The sequence below is a fragment of the Aplysia californica genome, unplaced genomic scaffold, assembly GCF_000002075.1.
Source record: "Aplysia californica isolate F4 #8 unplaced genomic scaffold, AplCal3.0 scaffold00277, whole genome shotgun sequence".
NCBI classification, from domain to species: domain Eukaryota; kingdom Metazoa; phylum Mollusca; class Gastropoda; order Aplysiida; family Aplysiidae; genus Aplysia; species Aplysia californica.
Genome location: NW_004797547.1, coordinates 899,059 through 914,169, shown reverse-complemented (window position 1 = coordinate 914,169; position 15,111 = coordinate 899,059). Strand labels below are relative to the sequence as shown.

General features: G+C 38.5%; 1 protein-coding gene across 2 annotated transcripts in view; it reads right to left on the bottom strand.

Annotated features, from left to right (window-relative positions):
- Positions 1 to 496: 496 nt before the first annotated feature.
- Positions 497 to 15,111, bottom strand: part of LOC101852550 (IQ domain-containing protein E) — a gene marked incomplete in the record, with an annotated part of 28,870 nt that continues 14,255 nt past the window's right edge. For both annotated transcript variants that reach the window (XM_013084198.2, XM_013084197.2), the window contains 8 exon segments: positions 497 to 3,783; positions 4,832 to 5,018; positions 5,623 to 5,798; positions 7,475 to 7,567; positions 10,113 to 10,175; positions 11,860 to 12,049; positions 12,934 to 12,972; positions 14,019 to 14,154. In XM_013084198.2, the coding sequence (XP_012939652.1) occupies positions 3,691 to 3,783; positions 4,832 to 5,018; positions 5,623 to 5,798; positions 7,475 to 7,567; positions 10,113 to 10,175; positions 11,860 to 12,049; positions 12,934 to 12,972; positions 14,019 to 14,154 (977 nt within the window).

Sequence of the window (15,111 nt, the reverse complement as noted above, 5' to 3'; positions counted from 1 at the left end):
GGGGGGGAAGGGCAGTATGCAACTTACAGTAATCAAACAAGCTCTCTCCAGTCTCCCATAAGAACTGAATCATGCACGTTAAGACACCAGCAACAATCGCTATCCTATTCCACAGAATGAACAAAAAGGTAAAGACATTTCGGAGGAATCAACAGAAAGTAACGGCATCACAGATCAGTCAAATGCAAACAAAACAAAAACTTTTTGCATCAACAAACTCAGCGCTAGATGTGAGAAAAACTTCAAACGTATTCCATCAGAAAAGCCGCGCCAAAACCAAGTACAAATGAAAACACTGAATGACAGTCCTTACAATAAAGGCAATCTGTAAAAAATAATGACAGAAACAAAAAAATCTTCTACAAGAAAAGTTGCTCATGAAACATAAAATCCCTCCAAGTTTTCCTGTACTCTATACACAGATATGTCACGTCATCAGCTTGCGGTTCAGAAGCGATGCACTACGCCCCAAAATATTTAGAATTTTTTTTTTTTATTGCACTTACTTAGTCTGTGGTTTTGCCTGTGAGTGCTCAAAGAATTTTTTGTAGAAATTAAAATTCTAAATGTTGAAAAAAAAAGAAACCAAGCACAGATACATAATTTCTGTACAATTGTTGAAAAAATAAGTTTTTTCTCCTTCCTGAAAAATTTGGCTTTCTGGGCTTCATACACATGAAAATCTTACAACGTTATGTAGTTCCTCAAATAAAAGAGTGGCCATCCTTTAGAATAATCCTTTGTTCAGAATCAAATGGTGAGCTTTGCAACCTTACTGTCTCTTTATTTTATTTTTAGTATATGGTTTTACGGCGCTCGCAACTGCATAAGGTCATATGAGCGCTTACTGTCTCTGAGCCAATACTCATAATTGTCTATGATATTCAATGACACTAAAGGAAAAGGAAAAGTGAAATTATCATCATCCTTTCTCATACCGCGCTGGAGCAGGCCACCAGCAAGAGTTCTCTATTTATTTCCATCTCGGGCTTTAGTCTCCACCTCTGTCAAGCTGTATCTTATCTGTCTTAGGTCCAAATCTAAGTCTCATGTGATTTAACACAAGCTTTTGCATTGCACACATACATGACTGAGTTCTATGAACAAAATGTCAGCGGTGCAAAATTATCAAGAAAGACAAGTGGATCAAATTCATGCTCCGAAAAGTACCAAATTTCTCACATGATACAAAGATATTACAAAACTAAAAAGTATAGAAGAATACACTTTGGCCTAGAAAAATTGATTCTCTTATACACTGGCAAGTCTGAAAAACTAACGGAATTGGGCTGACAGTTAGATTAGAAAAAGTAACATTACCCTTTCTTTAAAAAACCCAACTCGAAATCATGTATAATGCCTCCACAAATATCTGTCAAAATATAAACCTGATCAAGACACCTCTATATATAAACCATCCAAAACTTCAAGAGCACAAGAAATATGGGAAAAAATTAGACAGACAATGAAAAAGCACACTGACACTGACACACACGATAAAAATTGGTCATGAATATTAATTACAGCAGAATAATAAGATCAACAGTTTGAGCAATATTTTGTCAGTTAGAGCAAATGGGGAATGGAAGAGAAAAACAGACAGGAAAGACCGGCAGTCTGTTCACAAGAAGAAAAAAGTTGTACAGAGGTCTCTGCGCACCATGCACAAAACGAGCCAATCACACGATCACATGCAGACACATAGAATAAATATAGCAGCGATACTTGTACAAAATAGTAGAACCTCTATTTAAATTACACAAAATCATCTGTTCAACTTTCTTTTGTCTTAAAAAAATTAACTCATTCACTACATAATTTCTTAACCTCCTGGACGTAATTCATTCTGCCAGCAGGCACCTGTAGAGTATATGAGTTTTGGTTGGTCAAGTGATTTACCTTTTTGTTCAGCAAAATAAAACTTATTATGCATCAAATGAAAGAAAATTGACAGGTGATGTGGAACCCCCCCCCCCCTAAAAAAAAAAGAACATTTTAAAATCAAAACATGGACATTATTAGGAAAGTCTAGACTGGAATAATTCAAGTATTCAAAGAGGAAATAGTCAAGGCGATGCGTCGCAATGAATGAGAAGATGTTGAACTAATCAGTCGGCATGTTGTAGTGGAAGAATCAAACTATTCAGTTCCTACAGTAAGAACAAACTTAGTTACAAATATCTCACTCGTACGTAAACTATACGTGGGCCCCCAGACAGTGTACCGATATTTCAGTCCAACCAACCATGCTGAATGCCCACTGATTGAAGATCATATGAGAAAAATTTCAATAAACTGAAAGTTTTAAACAATAAATATCATCTAGGACACAAAAAAACATCGGTCTTTACAATATATATTGTCATGCGCATACACAAACACAAATATACACACACACATACACTCACACACACTCACACACACACACCCACACACATACATTCCTCATCACCCAACCACAGTCCCAATCACACACAACAAATGCACCAACAAAACTTTCATGAACATGTAAGTACAGACGCCCACACACACACATATACACAAGTGTATGAACACTGTTGAAAAATGATCTCCAAAATTGAATACCATTACCAAAATTAATCAATTAAAAACAAATAATTTTGATCCATAAACAACCGAGAGTAACATATGGTATACATTGACAATAGGAAATTATATCAACAAATCTGAACTATAATTTACTTAAATATTATATTATGTATCTACATATATATCTCTACGCGTGTAGTAAATATCTCGGAGAACAAAACGTTACACAAAATACGAAATAGCTGTCCTTGAAAACAGCAGTAAACAAAATTCCATAAACCATGAGTAAACTACAAAAACTAAAATAATAGTCTGTATATATAAGTGCTGGAGACTACAAGTCACAGAGGACAGGACGGATCTGAACGGTAGCTATTGACATTTGTTAACCCCGACACTGCCAGAACTATAGTATTATCTCATGTAAGAGCTCGTTCAGTTTTGGGCACGGAAGTGAAGGGGTTAAAACTCAAGACAGCGAAAAGTTCATTTTAGCTCCCTCAGTGTCAATCACATGACATGACTGTTTCAACCTGGGCTGATAAAAAACACCACCTCCTCCAGAGAATATTATTCAGTTCCTACAGTAAGAACAAACTTAGTTACAAATATCTCACTTGTACATAAATTATATGTGGGCCCCGAGAGAGCGGACCGATATTTCAGTCCTACGAACCATGCTGAATGCCCACTGATCGAAGATCACAAACAAAACAGTTTCAACCTTTCCCTATCCGGGGCTAGCCTCTTGATATTATTTCATGATGCGACGTCCCATCAAGATTTTCCTCAACTGCCCACTTGGAAGGTCACCCCGTGACTGATACAAAGGTCAAGAGTGCAACCCTGTTACGCTATCAGATTTCTTGTAACACTCTAAAACACTGCTGCTATATGGTGCGATCTTAAGACCAAGTTAAGAACAATGTGCCATATGTCAAGCCGTAAGTTTTCAATCTTTGAGGCCTTACTCTCTTTCTCTTTCCTTGAGAATTCTATCATAAGCCAATACTGCTTTCATTTGAAAATATTCGATTCTCCCTGAACACAGCAGAGGAGAGACTGCAAAGAGTTATCTGTTCCGTTCTATCATGACATCATCATCAATACAGGAGAGACATTCGTCGGTAATCTGCTCAGCTACATCATGATGTCATCATCGTCGTCATCGTCCAGGTGGCTGGGACTGGGGACGTCGTAGCGCGCTTTGAACGTGTGAGACACGGACCCTCTCTGAAAGCAAAGTTTGGAAAAGTGTTATATAATTCCTCCCACACAAAGTGGAGCTGTACCTGATTTTAGTTTTAGAAGAGGTTTTACCGCGCTTGCAACTGCATAAGGTCGTATGAGGGCCAGAAGATTAAAGGTGTTACAAGAGAGCAACAAACATAAAAAAGAAGAAGGGGAGATAAGGACGATAGATGTTTGATAGGAAAGAAGAAGCAAACCACACCAGAAGCGAGTTGTGGTGTTTGTCGTCATTACAAGGTACTTGCTATAATTTTCTTTACTTTTTTCTCTTTCCCATGCTAGCAACCCAATGTCTAAAACTTCTCTTGTTCCTAGGATGTTAAAGGTCACCAGCAGTTCATGGTCATCATCATCATCATCACCATCATCATCATCATCATCATCATCTTCGATGACTTTCCCAACCTATATCAGTGTCTATACCATGAAAAAACACTTTCCATTTTTCCATATTCCGGGCTAGCCTCTTGATGTTATTTCATGTCTGTCCACTTTTCTGTACACCAATTTCTGTGACTCTTCTCCAGGTTCTTCACAGACTTCATCCTGATCTCATACCCAAAGTATTCCAGTCCAACGCTTCAATTCATAATGGATGAATTATTATTATTATTATTATTATTATTATAATTATTATTATTGTTGTTATTATTATTATTGTTACTGTTATTGTTTTTTTATATTATTATTATTATTATTATTATTATTATTTCATTGTTGTTTTATTACTATCATTACTATCATTATTGTCATCATCATCATCATCATCATTATTATTATTGTTATTATAATTACTATAATTATTACTATTATTGTATTATTATTATTATTATTATTGCATTATTATTTTATTATTATTGTTAATTCATTATTATCATTATTATTATTACTGTTATTATTATTATTATTATTATTATTATTATTATTATTATCATCTGCTTCCAGAAATTAAAAAAATACACCGTCCCAATCAGCCACCGTCCTAATCGGGACTAATCTGAAAGTATCTCCATAGCAATCAATTTCTCACCTTTGACCCTGAGAGTGGCCTCTGTGCTGAGCCAGGCCTCTGTCCCGTGCCCGGCCGGCTGCCTATAGACGCACGTCCCGCCGACATAGGACGTCCGCTTGACGACGGTCGCTGGGCGGAGGACGGTCGGCTGAGGCGTCGCCCGTACGACCCGCTGAGCACACTGTCAGCGTCGTCGTCGCTGTACCTGAAAGAGTTGTTGGAGTTAGTTTTTGAAGAGTTTTATGGCACTTGCAACACAAATATAAGTCAAGAAAGTTACACAGATTAAAGGTGTTAGTTTAGTTTAGTTTTAGTAGAGGTTTTACGGCGCTCGCAGCTGCATAAGGTCATTTGAGCGCCAGAAGATTAAAGGTGTTACAAGAGAGTAACAAACATATAAAAGAAGAAGGGGAGATAAGGACGATAGATATTTGATAGGAAAGAAGAAGCAAACCACACCGGAGCACCCACCAACCACTCACTTAACGGCGCTTCCAGCACAAATAGGTCTAAATTTGATTAAAATTTTGAGTTTCGATTTTTTTCAGTCACACACAAGAAAACAATGCAGATTCTATGAGGTTTGACTCAAATTTTACACAGTTTTGATTCTTTTCAGTCACACCCTACAGCATTTCTATTTCCCATCTCTCTCCGCGAGCCACTGCGTGCTGTCGGCATCGCTGACCGTTTATGACGCCACAGCGCCACAAGAAAGAGAGAGAGAGAGAGAGAACAACTACTCACTGATTCCTCCAGTCACATCTTACAGTACTTATATTTCCCTTCTCTCTCCATGAGCCACTCACTGATTCCTCCAGTTGCGTAGCTGATGTGTGCGGGTGTGGTGGCCCCTCAGGCTGGACTGGATCAGGAAGACTCCGTCGTCCGTCTCGCTCGACTCGTAGTCCTCGGGATCCCAGTCCTTCATGCGTTGTCTGCGGGCCCGGTGTCCCTTCAGGGCGGACTGGATGGTGTAGGCCGCCTGTGGGGGGCAGAGACAGCAGGAAAATAAGAGAAGGATAATAAGACAAGAGATGAAAAATAAGACAAGGAAAATAAGACAAGGAAAATAAGACAAGGAAAATAAGACAAGACAAGACAATATAAGACAAGGGAAGGAAAATATGAGAAGGAAAATAAGACAGGCAAGACAAAATGAGACAAGAGAAGAAAAGTTAGACAAGAGAAGGAAAAAAGGAAAATAAGACAAGAGAAGACAATATAAGACAACAGAAGGAAATAAGATCATTGATTTTTCCCTTGCTCAATCCTATCAAAAGGACACTATCTGATTAGTGTTAGGTGGAGCAAGTATTGTGTCAATAGAAGTGCAAGACCAGAAATAGGCACTCTGGTACTTTTTTTCCCAATTATGTATATTACTCCATTACGTACAGGGACGTAACTGTTTCATTTTACTTTACTTTACTTTACTTCTACGATTCCGAGGCCATCTGAGTTCTAGCCTTGCGGCCCGAGGATGTAACTACAAAACTTTAATTATCTTATAATGGCCTACAGTTCACAATTCATTTCTTTGCTGTCTGAAAAATTATTTTAGCTTTTCCCAATTTGTTGGGAAACCTCAGCTGTGGCTCCCCATTGCCTACTGTTTTCACTTCCAGACTCTGTCCTTCAAAGGCCGCCCACCCACAAGATTTAACCCTTCCAGCCCCCCAGCCATTTGTGTGTACTCCCTAACCCCAGTCTCAGCCAGTACAGCAGTATTTCAGAAAAAGAGGCATGCATTCTAAAAAGTGATGTAGTAACTGTGTAATGATGTTTAGATAATAACATATAAAATGTTTAAAGGTAAATGAACAAATATTATGAAAATTAAACTTTAGTTAGGTTCGCTAATTTTGAAAATTGCCCAAATTTAGTACTCCCAGAAACTGAGAATATACGCTCTTGGGACGGTGGGAGGTACACGCACTGCTGAAAATATACACGCTCGGGGCTGGAAGGGTTAAAAAAAAATTAGTATAAACAGTACAGCAGAGAATAATCCAGAGTCTCTTTCTCTCCTCCAGGCTGGTTAGAGCGTTCTATTTCACCAACCCAACCCTGGGGGACATAGAGAGTGGCAGCCCGTAAGATATCCAACACTAGCTACTAGCGAACATTTTCTCTCTTTGCCAATAGCCTAACATCTACTGGCCACTGAGATGACAAGAGAAAATAAAGTAAAAAACATTTCCCAAGAATAGAACAACCTAGGTATAGCATCCACATGATTAAGGTGTCGAAAAGATGACAAAAAATTTGACAAGAAAATAAGCTTTAGTAAGAGTTTTACCACACTTAAAACACAATCAGGTCATATAAGTGCCGAAGATTAGAAGTGTTACAAGAGAGTAACAGACACAAAAAAGAAGGAGGGGAGATAGAGAAGACAGATTTTTTTTAGGAAAGAAGGAGCAAACCACACCAGAGCACCTGCCAATCACCCACGAAGAAAATAAGATATAATAAATCTATGCGTGCTTCCCAGGAAGCCGAGAATGTTTCTTAGTGTTCTAGTCTAGGGTCTGTCTAAGTGTTCTAAGGTCTGCTGGGGGTAATAATGGTTGTAAAGCGCATAGAGCATGCTGTGCAGCGTGGATATGAGCTAAATAAATGCAATTATTATTATTATCATTATTATTATAACCTCACCTGATCTACTTCGTCGTCATACCGCCGGTGTTTGTAGTCCAACCATTCGTGCTGAATTTTCTTTGCGGCACGATTTTCCCTAAAGGCCTGAACCTGGGAAATACAAAAGAGATCAGCGTAAAGAACCTTGCAACATACATAAGCGATACAGCAGCATTCTCTCTTCTAAGAGAGGGGCCCAACTATCAGTCATCACGCATAAATCCTACGTTTGCGCCTGAGCTCTACGCTACCTGGTGAGGATATACGGACTTGGCAAACTGTTTAAATCAGGGGATCTAAATAGCGACATCTACTCAACATATCTCTACTTTTCTCAAGGAAAAAAGTACAGTTGAAATTGTCAAACATTATTTATATATCATTAATAAACACACAACGTAGAAACATAGGGATAAAGAGGGATTTTTTAGAGCATCCAAGTTGAGAAATGAATGGATAACCATGATCGAAGATATCTGTTTTAGATCTGGCACTTTATGATGATGAATAAACATGAGGTTAGTAGGAATGAAAACAAGTCATTAAATCTGCAAACACATTAAAAAATATTATTTTTTTGCTCATTCAATTTCAAAAGGAAAACATTTAGTCAACAATGAAACCAAAATTCAGAGTCATGAGCTACAGGACAAAAGAAAACGCTGCAGTAGAGCACAGCATATGAATGAAGCAAATAAAAAAAGCAAAGCAGGAGCTAAATAAAAGTACCTTTGCGCTCTTAGTTAGCAGAACAAAAATCTGAGAGTGTATCTTTTACCCCATCCCCCTATCCCCCCTTGACACAACACAACTGAGACAGATCCCTGTTTCAAACCTGTCCATAAAGGCCAAACCGGACTGTGTTGTACCATACAACCTTAACCGCAGACATACGGAGATACTTGTGATTTCCCAAAATGAGAATTGAACTTAAATCTTTTCTGAACATGAAGAAAAGCAGAACCATTATACTGCCATAGGCTGACAAATGCCTTTTTCCATTTTTGGAACACAAATTTTGTTTAATTTGCTAAACTGAAAGCCTGATCAGTTACTTTACTTGTGTGAAAAAATCAAAGTGAAACTGTGACTAGTCTTTGAATGAATTAGAATTTGAATTTTGTAAGAACGCCTATTCTTTAATGGTTACACAGACAAAAAGCCTTTTTTCTCGAAACAATTGTGAATTAAAAAAAGGCGTTTTGTCAGCCGATGGCAGTATACCACAAGCACTGGCAGCTCTTTGTAACAGATTTTGCAAGTCACAGTCACTTCAAACTCATGAAATTTTTTTTATGAGGGTGTAGAAAAATCTTTTTAGAAGGATATGAAACTGTTCTCAAGAAGGATTAATTCTTCATTAAAAAGACTCACAGAAGCAAAAACAAAGAATTGAGTGTAGATGAAACTCAATTCAAAGAAAAGTAATAAGTGGCTGGTCGGTGGGTGCTCAAGTGGGGTCTGCTCCTTCTTTCCTCTATAAAAGATATATCATCTATACCTCTCCTCCTCCTTTTCTCTGTATGCTACTCTCTAGTAACACCTTTAATCTTCGGCACTTGTATGATGTATTTATGTTGCAAGTGCCGTACAACTCTTATTAAAACTAAAAAGAAATAGGCTAGTAAAGGTCAAAGCCAAGCTTTCTCTCAGGTTAACAGCAGGACAGTGATGTTCTTTGTTAGTGTAGAGAAACCCAATAGAAAAGAAAGGCACAAGATAGGTAGGTCAGAGTGATAGGCAAGAAAAAGACTGTGCATGAATACTTTTTCAAAGTCTAAAAAAGCAGCTAAATGGAACAAGAAAAAAAAGTAATTTAAAAAATGTTTTTTAACATGAGAATAATTTTTTTTTTAAAACACATCAGAGAGAGTAAGATATTTTGATCAAAAACTTAAAACCTTAGTAGTATAAAGATTTTGCTGCCTTGACTTGACTTCCCAAGGGTTAATAACTCCAAAAGCTTACAATCCCAGAAGCAGGAAGCAAAGATTTATTGCATGAAGTCAGGACTCAATATCAATCATTGATCAAGTCTGCAGTAGCCAACACCAGGACAGCAATCAAGCAAAGATTTATTGCATGGAGTCAGGAGTCAACATCAATCATTGTTGAAGTCTGCAGTAGCCAACACCAGGACAGCAACACACTTCACAAAGTTCCCAAAGCAGGAACTCATTAAAGCATCAGTCCCAGCCAAAAAAATGCTTAATCGCAACCTCAGTGCTTTCTTGTCCTATCTCCTTTTTTTTTGTTGTATAGAGGTTTTTACAGCGCTCGCAACCTCACAAGGTCATATGAGCGCCAGAAGATTAAAGGTGTTACAAGAGAGTAACAAACATAAAAAAGAAGGAGGGGAGATAAGGATGATAGATGTTTGATAGGAAAGAAGGAGCAGACCACACCAGAGCACCCGCCAACGTCCTATCTCCATTTTTTAAAAAGAGTGAAAACAGTTCATAACAAAGAGTGAGCTTAAGAAGAAGTCACATTTTCAATGTTTAAAAAAATGGAGATAGGACAAGAAAGCACTGAGGTCGTGTAAAGCTTATTCACAAAGCTCTTTCATCATCTAATTATGCGCAATATGCAGCAGGCCAGAAAGCGATTCACTGCACAATATATGGAACTGCAAACAAAGAAATAAAAACTTTACATTTTGCTTATTTTTCCGGTCTTTCCACACGCTTTGAATCTTCCTGGCCGCCACTTGCCGCTGCTGAAAACATCGGTGTCACAGAGTACCGAAAAGTGATTACAAGTCATAGTCATAAAGACATGAAAGATAAACTAATTTCTTGCTCACAATAGAATATAATCTATTCTTGAATGTACCTCAAAACTGGAAGAAACACCAGATAAACATACATCCCCCCAAAAAAAATTTTTTTCAACAAAAATAAAAGGGAAGGAAAGGATGAGAAACAAAGTAAACTAACAACATGCAATAGAAGTGACCAAATCTAATTTTCCACCTTCACTATACATTTCACAGAAAGAAAAGAAACAGTATAAACCATCCAATAATGACTCCCCACATCCAGCCAATAAACATAGTTTCAATAATGATAGTATCTGATACCGTAATGCATATCAGAAATTTTTTTCCTTTTTCTATTTCTTACAGCTTTCCCCATATTATTAAATCAAATACACAAATAGAAAATTGAGCTACTGACTGTTGTGGAAAGTTTTATACACCCTCAACAACACTATTTAGATCCTTTAGAGGCTCACAACTTCATGAGCCACATCCTTGCAGAAAGACAGCAACTTTTTATCCAATCATCTCTACATTGGAACCAAACACAAGTCTTTTGAGCTCAATGGATAGAGACTGACCATCCAATCTTCTTTACATCGGAATCGAACCCAAGTCTTTTGAGCTCAATGGGAAGAGACTAACCACCCAATCTTCTTTCCATCGGCATTGAACCGAAGTCCCAGAACAACTGTCTGCAACTTCAGGAAATAATATATGTCGCGACGCAGAGGAATCAGGCATTCGTCAATTTTTGGGCATGTAGCTATATTGATATCATCTTAAAGCTTGTTCATTTGTCTTGCTTTGGATGGAAAAAATATCCATTTATCTTGAATAGATGTCAAGGTATTTGCGAATGAAAGAGGTGAGGGTCACCTGGTTTTAAGAGGTAAAATAAGAGAGAAAATGGCCCTCAAAGATGAGTTACTTCCTTAGTCCATGAAGAATGAAAATTTACATTTTTTATGCCTTTAATCAACATTTTTCAGTAAAATCCACACAGAAATGTGTTCTTTAATAGGCATAAAAGGTGTTGAGCCAAAAAACGAAAATTATATAAAAATTCACAAACCTGTGGAAAAAATGCCAGTTTCTTCACTTTAATTATTTTGACGAACACCTGATTTCACCATGCTGCCTCACATATATCAAATCAGAGACTGGGAGAGGACAGAGGTTTGTTGTGATAAGGAGTGGGGCATCAACAGACACACACAGTCATGATGATGGGTGACAGGTAATTGGTCCAAACGGCATATGCTCAAAGACTACAGACAACAACAATAACAACAGCAGCAACAGCAACAACAACAACAACAGAAACAGCAGCAACAGCAACAACAACAACAGCAGCAACCACCCCAACAGCAACAGCAGCAACAACAAAACAGGAACAATAACAACAACAGCAACAACAACAGCAACAACAACAAAAACAGCAACAACAACAACAGCAGCAACAACAAAACAGCAATAATAACAACAACAACAACAACCCCAATAACAGCAACAACAAAAACAGCAACAACAACAAAACAGCAACAGCAGCAACAACATCTCCCCACCCCCCCCCCCCCCCCCCTGGAAGTACCGGACAACCACTCGACGACAAGAACACAAACTCGTGCCATCGACTCACCTCCTCCTCTTGTTTCCGCTGCTGCCGATTTCTCCACTGTCGCTGGATGCTGGTGGCTGCGTGCTTCTGCGTGAAATTCTCCACTCGTCCGTCGCGCGACCGCGAACTTGTTGGCCTTGACCCTGCCTCCACACGAGACGACTTTCGCCCACTTTGTGGTCTGCTTCCTGTTCCGTCCTCATAGGCTTTGCTGGAGAAAGTAGAATCATCGGTGAGCAAAACAGTCATCAGTCAGTACAACAGTCATCAGTCAGCCCAACAGTAATCAGTCAGCAACACAATCATCAGTCAGCACTACAGTCATCGATCAGAACAACAGTCATCAGTCAGCACAACAGTCATCAGTCAGCACAACAGTCATAGCACAATAATCATAGCACAACAATCATTAGGCAGCACAACAATCATCAGTCAGCGCAACAGTCATTGATCAGCTCAAAAGTCATCAGTCAGCACAACAGTCATCAGTCAGCACAACAAACAAACTACTAGACAATTCATCGCTGACTTATCTCTATTACTCTAGCACTCTTGTTATGGTCTACAGTTTTTCATAGGAAAATTATCTTCAGATTAGGATCTATTAACCCCCGCATGAGAGCTCCTGAACACTGTATGTTGTTAAATATTGTGAGCCAAGATGTTGTCCTCCCAAACAATGTACATGGACATCCTAAAATGCACCATTAAAGATTTTATAACTGTTCTACAAAAGCTTTGAATGGAATTTTGCTGGAAAACTAATGGCAGATTCAAAATGTGCGGTGACAAAAAATGTACACAGCACAAAAATTTTATATTTCAAGAGGGATTGCAAAATTACGGAATCTGCTCTTCACCCTGTCTAGCGAAAATTGAGTGCAGTAAAAGTGGAAAAAATCCCTACTTCATGAAGGGTGGATCAAATTGCAGGACAAAGAATGATTCCTTACTTTTTTCCCCTTTTGTTTTAAGGTGTATTGAAAGAAAATTTATTAAAATGCTACCGATTATTTCAGCAAAGCATTAAATTAAAATGATTGAGTTATTTCTATGACCATGGACACACTGAGAGAAGAATGGACACCCACGTACCTTTGTCTCCTTCTCGGGGTGGGTGGTAGGGAGGAGCCGCTGCAGGAGAGAAATTAGTTTTAGTAAGTGTTTTACGGCACTTGCAACACAATAAGGTCATATAAGTGCTGAAGATTAGAGGTGTTACAAGAGAGTAACAAACACCAAAAAGGAGGAGAGATGAAGACAATAGATGTTTGATGGGATAGAAGGAGCAAACCACACCAGAGCACCTGCCAACCACTCACAGAGAGAGAAATGAACTAAGACTCAGATGTAGACATTACATTGCAAAGAATCAAACATAGACACCACATCGCTACTTCATTGTATTTGTAATCCTATTCTACCTTAGCCATAAGCACTCTTATTATTATATTTCATTTCACATACGTATATATGCCCAGAGCATTTATTCTTCGTTCTGTAAAAAATAAAGAATTCGACACACTTCAAGAAAAGGGAAAAAAACACAGAAGAAAGTAAAAGAATTAGACATTGTCTGGTGCAAACTGGCAAAGCCAGATATTTCCCAAGAAAATGTTTATGAAGTTTAAAAAAGGAATATAATATCCTATACAGAAGCAATTTTATCCTAGAAGCAAAAGCATTGTCAAAAAAACACTCAAATCTAACTAGATAATAGAAATAAAGAGACAGATCATTAACATGGCACCCGATAAAGGGACACGAGGCAAAGAAAACTCCCAAAAACAGAAATAAAGAGACAGATCATTAACATGGCACCCGATAAAGGGACACGAGGCGAAGAAAACTCCCAAAAACAGAAATAAAGAGACAGATCATTAACATGGCACCCGATAAAGGGACACGAGGCGAAGAAAACTCCCAAAAACAGAAATAAAGAGACAAAATGAAACCATTCTTTTGTTTCCAATACGACAATTTGCTTTTCCTTAATATCGAGTCTCATCTAAAACAACCGGAGGACCAACATCTGTTGTGAGCGTTAGGTGCTTTGCTGTTGTACGGATCTTTTATCGAGCACCTCCATCTTTCTGCTGGGTTATTATGTTTCTCTTTGCCAGGGTTGGCCCTTACAAGCATGGTTGATTGGCGGAGGCAAAAAGGTCAAGACAACTCACTCGTCAGTCCTTTTCTTGTCATCTCGATGTCTGCGGAGACTGGACTTGAGGCGGTCAACTTCGTCCAGTAGCTCCGTCTCTCTCTGGTCCAGCTGCTGAAGCCTATCCTCCACTGACCCCTGGAGATCCACCTTGCCTGTGACGATAAAGGCGTAGTACAGCTTTAATGCCCCCCATCAACATTGTAAGGTAACTTACACCCTTTGAATCCAGAAGTTCAGAGACTAATTATACTGGTTCCCCTGGGTTTCTGATTCATGGGCTTGCATGGATGGTCAAGTTCAAAGTAGTAGTGGAATACTGACATAGTGGGTATTTGGAGTACACAGACTTAGGGACCAGACTATGCCACATTTTCAGGTTTAACTAACATATCTCATAGCCTTAAGTGAGTGGACAGTTGTGAAAATTTCCCAAACAACTCAAAACAAAACAGTTCCTTCAGGGGAATCCAACAAGGGTCACCACATCACAGCCCGGAATATAACCAACAGATTAACTGGACATCCATACGACTATTTCACAAACAGATGTTTTATCTCTTTCTAATAAACTTCTTTATTGTGGTAGAGTCAGGAGAGAGAAGTCTTTCAAAATGGAACTCAGGACATTCAGTGTATCTTGGTGCATGATACATATTTTTGTCTGCAGGAAAATGAATTTAAAGCTGACAGTTTAAAACTGCTTACAATGAGAAAAGGTTTATAGATTAAATTTCATTCTGTAATTACAGTGGTCAATGTTGCAACATAAAAATATATCCAGTGTCTTTCCTTCACAAGAATTACAATGTATATTATACCAGGTGAACCCCCCCCCCCAAAAAAAAAAAAAAAAAAAAAAACCTTACCTACGGAGTTATAGGCTTTCCCGAGGGCAAAGGCTGTTGTTTTTTGTTGTTTTTCTTGTCAGTAGGTATAAAATTATAATAACCTGTTGAATTTTTTACTCCCAACAATAAGAGCCAGACTAACACATACCCAAGAGCACGCACGCACGCACCCACACACACACACACACACACACACACATGCGCGCACGCACGCACACACACACACACACACACACATATGCACACATACACGCACGCACG